The following is an 8,998-nucleotide window of genomic DNA, read 5'->3' as shown; positions in this document are numbered from 1 at the left end:
TGGTAACATTTTATTATTATTATTTTTTTATCATGTGAAATAGCGGAGGGAAATGAAAAGCTTAATCAGTCATAAAGTCCTCTGGCTCTCAGAAGTACTTCTGCAGAATTTTACAACCGTCTTCCATAATAGGCCCCCTGGTGTGACAGGAATTTAGGGCCATGTAGAGATTATAAGCTTCTTGGGGATCTTTATTGCTAATTTTACAGTTACTTACTGAACAATGTCTTTCATTAACAGGCATTGCGTAAATTCTTCACAAAGTGACACTTTTCACAATAAATGTGTCATTTCATGCTATAAAGCTCAGCGAAGAGCTATTTGCTCTGACTTGTGAGCCATTTCTAAACAGATGCATCTTGTACATATAGAAAAAAAAAGACATAATGCAAAAGTCAACCTCGTTAAGCAAAAAAAGATTGAGTCAAGATGGTCTTTGTATAAACCAAGAGGCAACTGGGTTCACTTGCTTGAACTCTAATTAAAACGATTCAAAACAAGTGCATCAATGACATGGCGTATTTACACAATTTCCTTCACATTTAAACAGCCTCTGGCTTTCCATTCTGTCCAAGAATGCTCATTTTATTTCATCTAGACAGGTTGACGAAAGGCATTTGTCCACAAATCTTTTCTTATCACTTTAAAACGTCTCAAAGCTTTCTTTGAATGAGAACTAGGAGAATTAGGCCACTGCTGTCTGCACAAAGACCTGGAGGAATGCTTAATAACCACTTCTGCCATTATAACTTTTTGCTTCCTTTTTCAAGTTTCTGTCTAGGAGGGTTCAGAGGTAGAACTAATGTGTTGCCTTGCAAAATCTTAGCATGAAGAGCCAATTAAGTCAGTCCTCGCATAAAATACAGATAAACAGGTACAAATTTTGCTTGGCAAATACAAAAGATAATTATCAAGGACAAACATTGCACAATCAAACTCTGATACTTTTTTAGAAAAGCTATGTGCATTATAAATTATGAGGCTGAATTTGGATGTAAATGGTAAAGCCTCTTGGGACTGATATTGACGTGGCGGTAGATTAATTAATAGCTCGGCTCAGTTGATTAAAGAAGCACAGAAATGTAATTCATTCTTGGGGAAGCATAGCGGATGGTGACTCAGGGGCCGAAGTGTTTGCTTTCCCACCCAAAACACCCACCAACACACATCTAGTGCCAACAACTCCGTACACTTGAGACTAGATAGATTTCCATGTCTGTTAGACAGCAGAAACATAGACCCAGGTGTCAGGGGCAGGTTTTGAATGCAATTAAATTAATAGTTCACCCAAAAATGAAAATTTGCTGACAATTTACCCTAAAACCATCCAAGATGGAGATGGGTTTGTTTTGTCCATTACAGATTTAGAGACATTTAGCATAACATCACTTTATGTCCAATTTAACCACTGAAGTGAATGGGTGCTGTCAGAATGAGAGTCCAAAAAGCTGATAAAAACATCACAATAATCCACAAGTAACAGACACGTGAGCAAGTGATGTGATGCAACATTTCTCCAAATCTGATCAGATTAGGGAAACAAACTTATCTTGGTAGGCCTAAGGTTTAATTTTCAGCAAATTTTCATTTCGAGTGAACTATTCCTTTAATAAACTTGTGTCTGTCTGCATGTGTGCCAACAGAATGAGAGAATAACAGTAGGGTGAAGAGAGACAAATAGTGAGAACGAACAATGGATGGAACAAAAATGTGGGAGTGCACGTGTTGTGAGAAATAACAATGGATTATGTGTGCACTGCTTGTGTATTTTGAAAAGAAAAGTAATAGGAGAAGGAGAGAATATTCGTCTGCGTGTGTGTTTACTCACCACATTGCTTTCATGCACCTCTGGGTTCATAGTGAGCTGCACCACGAACCAGGTGGCATTTCGCAGGATAAATGCTGTAATCAGGTTCCAGTGGATGATATTTCTCAGACACCGGATACTCCTGAGAATGGAGGGAAGGAAAGATGGAGGAGGCAAAAGATGGAAGGAAAGAAAGAGTTAAGATGTTAGATGAAATACACTCCTCGTATCGAGGCTCTTTGTTGTCTTTTTCAAAGGGTGTGAATGCATTCACAGCATGACTTCATGTTGTTTTATTGGTAGATCCATTGTGATGTTGAGTTTTCTCAGCGTGCGGTCCCATCAGAGCACATTATGTTTATCTTTAAATGGCTCACCAACTGCGTGAAGCGGTTGCATCTTCAAGTACACTCATTTCATATTCACAACTCATATGATATACACACAGGGTGTGTACTGATTAAAAATGTATTCACATTAATCAGATTATATGCCCTTTAAAAATTATAAAAAAAAAACAAAAAAAACATAAGGGGACATTTCACACAAAACAAATGAAATAAAAAATAAAATAATAATAATCTATGATCATTTACTCTTTCTCATGTCATCTATGTGATTTTCTATCTTCTGTGGAGCACAAAAGGAGATATTTTGAAGAATCTTTCAACCAAACTTTTTAAAATCTTTTATTTTTTATGTTCCATAGATAAAAGAACAGTCTTTCTTGGGTAAACTATCTTTTCAACAACCACCTCTTTGACAGTGAAAATGTGCTGTTTTCCCATCATCATTCTTTTGTTTGATTCATATCTTTTAGAATTTTGGTGTCAGGGAGAGAAGCAATGAAAAATGGTTTGGTACTTCACAACGATAATAAACATGGTGCCTAACAGGCTTTCATTGTGTGTTTTATACTGTTGAAAATGTCATGGGTGCCTCAAGAGAAATATTTGGATCGGTCTGCCGCTTCGAAAAGCTACATTCCAACATTTCAGCATTTTACAACAGGTTTCCTGGTTCTGAAAGGCTTAAGAAAAAGCTGCTCCAATATCAGTCAGAATATTATTGACCTGAAGCAGGTCAAGAAGTTGAGGGCAAACTCAATGCACTTTGAGTGAACTTGGCTTTCAGACTGACCTTCTAGTTTTGTGTCATCAAGCGATGAAAGGTTTTTCCCTAACAGCTGTACATAAACACAGTCAGAAACAATATTCCTAGTCTTTATGTTGTATATTCTCTTGTCTTCTAGTATATAAAACACCATCAAGATGCAGTTCTCTGCAAGCTTCTATTTTTACCAACACATCTGCTTAAAAGTTTTATAACTGGCTGTTTTGTTCTACTGCTGCCTTGCGACTGAGTGAGAATTTGTTATTGAATGACCTTTGTTTGGCCTCAGGACTGTTTATATGTGACATCTATCTATTTTTTTTATTTATTTTTTTAAAGGGGACTTCAATGCCACTCCAGGCTCAACTTTGCAACACTGGCAAGATAAAATAATAAAACAAGAAACAAGAAAAACAAACATATTTCAATAGATAAGGGTAAGATATGTTAAGTTTTGATTAGCATGCAAGAAGACTATGGATCAAAACATTTTTTGAAATAAATGAATCAAAATTTGACAGTCAGTGATCCTCGTGAATTTTTATTCTTTCACAGTGTGGTGTAAACGACTTTCTTTTTCTGCTTCTCTCTCTCTTGTTCTCATAAGTTATGGCATAAATAACGGCAGTGCGACTCAAAGGTCAATTTGCCTGTGATATCAGCTTCAGGCTGGAGCCGGTATTTACGACTGACCAAAGACCAACAGTGACCTCCAGATCAAAGCAGTCATTATAGATAAGCAGCAGAACTTCCCGGATCAGAAAAATAAAAGACTAACTTACAGAAGCATGAGTAAACTCTTAGGGAAGTTTCTCAGTGCCACAAACAAAAACCAACAGAACTGATTTAGCAGCCATAAATGAGAAGAAAGCACAATTAAAGAACTCTATTTTGAGGAATGTAAATACTTCAGTCTCACTGCAGAGGACAGACGGGTTGGCACATGATCCCATGAGACACATTTATAGATCTTTAGGAAAATGGGCTAATGCATGCATGCATGTTTAAGGTTGAGTTATGCCAGATGAAATGCACCCTAAAACATTTTATTTTGCATCTGCTTCTCTGTAAATGTCAAAGGGATACTCCAACCCAAATTGAAAATGTTGACATTAATAATTACTTACACCCATGACATTCCAAACCCATAAAAGCTTTGTTCATCTTCAGAACACAATTTAAGATATTTTGCATGAAAACGTCAGTACGTTATGAAGCAACAAGAATACTTTTTGTAAAACAAAAAATAACGACTTTATTCAACAATTCCTTTGTCAACAGTCTCCTCTGTGTCTCTTCATATCACTGTATGGTGCGTATGCGTTTCTGTGTCAGCTGCGCCACAAGGACGCGCTGTTTCTAAGCATATTCATGCTTTTGATTTGAGAGAAAACAGTGCATCCGTGTGGTGGGGCTAACACAGAAGAGCATACGCAGCATATGGTGATATGAAGAGACACAGACAAAGGAATTGTTGAATAAAGTCGTTATTTTTGTTTTCTTCATGTACAAAAAGTATTCTTGTCGCTTCATAATGTTACGGTTGAACTACTGATGGAAGATGGACTATTCTGACGACGTCTTTCATACTTTTCTGGACCTTGACAAGTTACTTGGCAGTCTATGGGACAGTCACAAGCCTCCCGGTTTTCATTCAAAATCTCTTAAATTGTGTTCCAAAGACAAATAATGCTTTAACAGGTTTGGAACGACATGGAGGTAAGTGATTAATGACAAAATTGTCATTTTGGGGTGGAGTATCCCTTTAACCTGTTAAGGGTTATTAGGCAATGCACTTATTTAACCCAGTTCCTCATATTTTATTGATTAGTTTAAGTTCCACTGGCTGCTGCACAGGAACATAATGTTGTCATGCATGTTTATGCCTATAAAAGCTGATTAATATCAATCCTTCTGTCTCTCTATGCGCCCCTGACCTCTTTTCCAGTTAACTCTGACAGTTCAAAAACAAAAACAAACGTAAAACAGAGAGATAGAAAAAAGATACAGGTTTTGTGGATTTGACCTTAAGCAATAAAATGTGCCAAACAATTACATTTCCTGTCAATGAAACGGGATCATATGCTGTCATAGATTTCGATTAAAAAAAAAAAACGAACATTCTTGAATGCATTTATTTTCATAAATGTTGAACTAATGCATTTCACGTTCACCTCTGATCCACACACATATTATCAAACACAGATCCCATAAACACACAGTTAGCAGTTTCCTCAGTTGTGCATTTCTGTGTCATCTCAGCAGGAAGCTGCTAGTCTGGGGAAATTCATTTACTGCAAGGGATGCAAGGAAACAAATGATGACATTGCTCAGCACCAAAGCCTTTGTCTCTCTGCCTGTGCATCTCATTAGCAGATCAAACTTAAAGAGAAAACAACATCAGCGTGAGAAACAGAAACATTTTTAAACATTTCCGTACAAAAAGTCAAAACAAGAACATTAGCTTTTAAATATGCTTTAGTTTAGCAGTTATATGCTTAAATTATTGCCAGCCCAGTCAGAATCTGCACGTTTCTTGCAAGTTATTCTCCTTTTCCAATGATGATTTTGACAGGAGAATCTGCAGAATTTATTTCAAATATAGTAAACAGAGCTGCGATAACCACAATTTTATTCTTAACTAAAAGCATCAAAAAATTAGAACAGATAGAATGACTGGCATGGATAAAAGCACAGAAAAAAGGTAGTGCACCACTAGGATTGTTTAATTTGTATTTCTTTTTTTCTCCAGAAATGGAAATGCTAATGGACATTTTTCTCTAGCTGTAACACACCTCCTTGAGATACAAACAGCCATTCAGCTGTAATGGCAACATATCAAAGAGATGAGATGTCTTGAAAGTGAGTGACATCAGAGAGTGGCTCCATTAGAGCTCTAGAATAAAGACAAAAAGTATCAGTGAATGCTTTTTGTAAAAGCCTCTCTCACACAGACATGGAGTCACTATTCTATTCTTTACCCAAACCAGATCCTTTACCCGAGACGAAACCGCATTTCTCAGCTGGAAGCTCCACCTCAGCTAATCATTTTGACTGTTTGTCAGATTGTACAGCAAGATCAAGGTACCGAAACCACATTTTGTTTGAGAATGGATATAAATAAACTCCCGCCTATCAAAATTATCTGCGATAAACACGGTGGGGAGAAAGCCATCTGACATCTGCAGGATAGATGGATGGATTGTGAAAATGATGATGCAATTTTCCTGGTGACAGATGGGAAGGCGCGCCGTCTTCTGAATGGTAATCGCCAGCTTCAGAGATTTATGAAGACGAGATGAGATGAGACTTGACGTTTAAACTCAAGTCATCGCTGATGTTTATGAATGGCGCCTCTGGTTTATAATTGCATATTAAAGGTTATCTGACTAAGCGCTAAATCTGCTGTCAAGCTTTCTCTTTTCGTATCTTTTTCATCCAATTTGATCAGTAATATTACAATTACAGCTGTCAATTTAACACATTCATCTAGTACAACTAATTATAAAAGAATAATAATAATAATAAAATCCATTATACCAGATTTAAAATGGGGGAAAATGGATTATGTTAAATTTTATGGAAAGAAAATGAAGCACTTGAAAATTATTTGATTATCTAATGCTTTACTCCCCTGTCACAACAATGCTTTATTATTATTATTATTAATTATTATTATCTCTGTAGTATCTTAATTCAGGGACTATCTAAACAAATATTGAACTGACTGATTTAAGCAATAAAATAGCATATTGTGTGATTCATTAATTTTTTTGTAATTTACTGTAAGCCCCTTGGTCTATTATAATATGTAAACACAAGCTAACAAAATGAGCTGTGCATGCTCTTGAAAAACAGTCATTTCTACTGAAAGCACTGCGTTTCAGAGGTTTTTGCCACAAGTTTGTCTTTGATTTAATTGTTCTCCTCAGTTCCCACTGATTGCAATAGCTAGTGTGATGGATGAATGTAGACAAACAATGGGAGCGGGTGAGGATGACTTTTATCTTGAAGAAGGACGGCTCTGAGGCCAGTGTTGTCCTTGTGAAGACACAAGCTCTGGGCGTTTAGCAGCAGAGTATCTGCCGCTTTTGCGGTTCCCTGACCTCGTTCACACAACACTCTGAGCAGCTGCCTCTGACATTACTTTCTCATTAGTTACGGATGGTACACCCACAAATCTTCACACACAAACTGTACACACACACACACAAACTGTACACACAAACACATTTAAACTGGCAGTGTAAATACACTATGCTGGCAAGGGTTTGTGGTTAAATGTGGCTGCATGCAGATGTGGCTGTACTTTCTGTTAATTAAGTCATGTTAACATAGTGCATTGTTAGAGATTTTTCTAACATTTCCCACACAATGCCAACTAACAAATTTGTCTTTTACTGCATAACTCTCATTAATTTAACCCCCTGGAGTTTTCAGTTACTTAATTTCACTTTCGAAAGGAGACCTGATTAATGTTTTGCGAGTTTACAACATATGTATATTTTAAAATATTGTTGTTAAATGGAAAAAAAAAAGCATGCCAGGAGGGAGCCCTGGAGTATAAAAGGTTGAGAACCCCTGTCCTAAAGCTCAACAACATTTTCAACAAGTGACTCTTACCTCCCAATGACCTCCTCCAGTGGAAGTACACATGGATGTCCACTGTGGCTCTACTGGAGTGCGCTGTGATTGACCCTTTTCCCCATCCCCATGAGCCCCAAACGGGCCTTTAAATCCCTGTGAGCCACACAAGAAAAGGCCACATACTCGATACCGATCCAGCCCACATCATCTGGACTCTATGTGATAGCATGCTTGTGTGCGACACATTAAGCATGAGCAAATACATAAATGATTCATCATTAAAAAACAAGCGCCGGAAAATCCATTCCGGATCTATGAAGAAAAACGGCGTTATAATAGATAAAGGAATCTGTTCCTTCTGGATCGATGAGCACAAGCAAACAAAGATGATGAGGTTTGAGAAGTAAGATTAGAAAAAATGACCTCAGTTAATAGATGAGGGCTTCTGCTTCCCATTCAGAAACAATTTCCTAGATAAACAAGGTGCACACAAACACACACATACATTCTCTCCCTAAGCCATAATGGGTTTTATACTCTACAAACTGTACTTTCTATCACCCTAAACCTAAACCTACCCCTTACGGGAAACTTTCTGCTATTTCAGATTTTCAGTACACTCCATTCTGTATGATTTATAAACTTGTTTCCCCATGGGGACCTAAAAAATGTCCCCAAATGGTCAATATTTACTGGTATTACTATTCTTATGGGGAGACTTGATTCACTATGCTTCATTAAAATAAACAGCCAATGGTGTAAAACTGGGCCACTGCTGCCTCCGTTTAACTCAAAGGGTTACAAACTGTTCATGACAGTATGGATCAGGGGCACAAGCTTTCTCCAATTACCACCCAAGCAGTTCATCAGAGCACTATTTTTACCATGACAGCCCACAGATTTCACCTTGATGAAATGCAGAATAATTACCTTTTATTTCTTAGAGTCTCTTAATAACATCTTTCAATGCCTTCACACTGTTAGTACTATTACTATTATTGGTCGTCAGAAGTGAAGTTTAATTGACTGAGCAAATGAGCATGAGGACATTTATGTTGATTCATATTTCAGACATGAATGGCAGGCTGTAGAATTCTTTTAAGCGGCTATAGATGCCATAATGCCTTTGTCGTCATTTTAATTGGCCGATGTTTGACTTATTCGATAAAAATATGTCCATTATGCACCCCTCACACAAAAAATGTCCATTCATAAAAAACCTTTTTCACTCAGTATTAAAATTACAGGCTAATGTAATCAGATTTAATGGAAATAATTTAAAAATTTTATTAATAAAGCATTAGATCCATTGAAAGCAGCACAACCCTTAAAAATACAATTTCAACTTGGGAGGTCTGGACATCTCAAACTGCTCGATCCGCACACAGGGCACAACTCGTGTTGCCAACCATCAGCGTAGTATCTGAGGGTGGGGGTCAGGGAGGCGCTCTCTGTGCTGACAGGCTGGCAGTGCTGGTGACAAGTGACCAT

The 8,998-nt window shown here is 37.3% G+C and overlaps 1 protein-coding gene across 1 annotated transcript in view; it reads right to left on the bottom strand.

The window, feature by feature from the left end:
• The window catches only part of LOC127952688 (corticotropin-releasing factor receptor 1-like), a 110,970-nt gene that overhangs the window by 21,362 nt on the left and 80,610 nt on the right, over window positions 1–8,998 (bottom strand). Inside the window, exon 7 of the mRNA XM_052551355.1 lies at window positions 1,829–1,949. Within this exon, the coding sequence (XP_052407315.1) occupies window positions 1,829–1,949 (121 nt within the window). The remainder of the gene's footprint in view (window positions 1–1,828; window positions 1,950–8,998) is intronic.

Source organism: Carassius gibelio, chromosome B3 (genome assembly GCF_023724105.1).
Source record: "Carassius gibelio isolate Cgi1373 ecotype wild population from Czech Republic chromosome B3, carGib1.2-hapl.c, whole genome shotgun sequence".
Taxonomy (NCBI): domain Eukaryota; kingdom Metazoa; phylum Chordata; class Actinopteri; order Cypriniformes; family Cyprinidae; genus Carassius; species Carassius gibelio.
The sequence above is the reverse complement of the archived record's forward strand: the minus strand, read 5'-3'. Positions and strand labels throughout refer to the sequence as shown.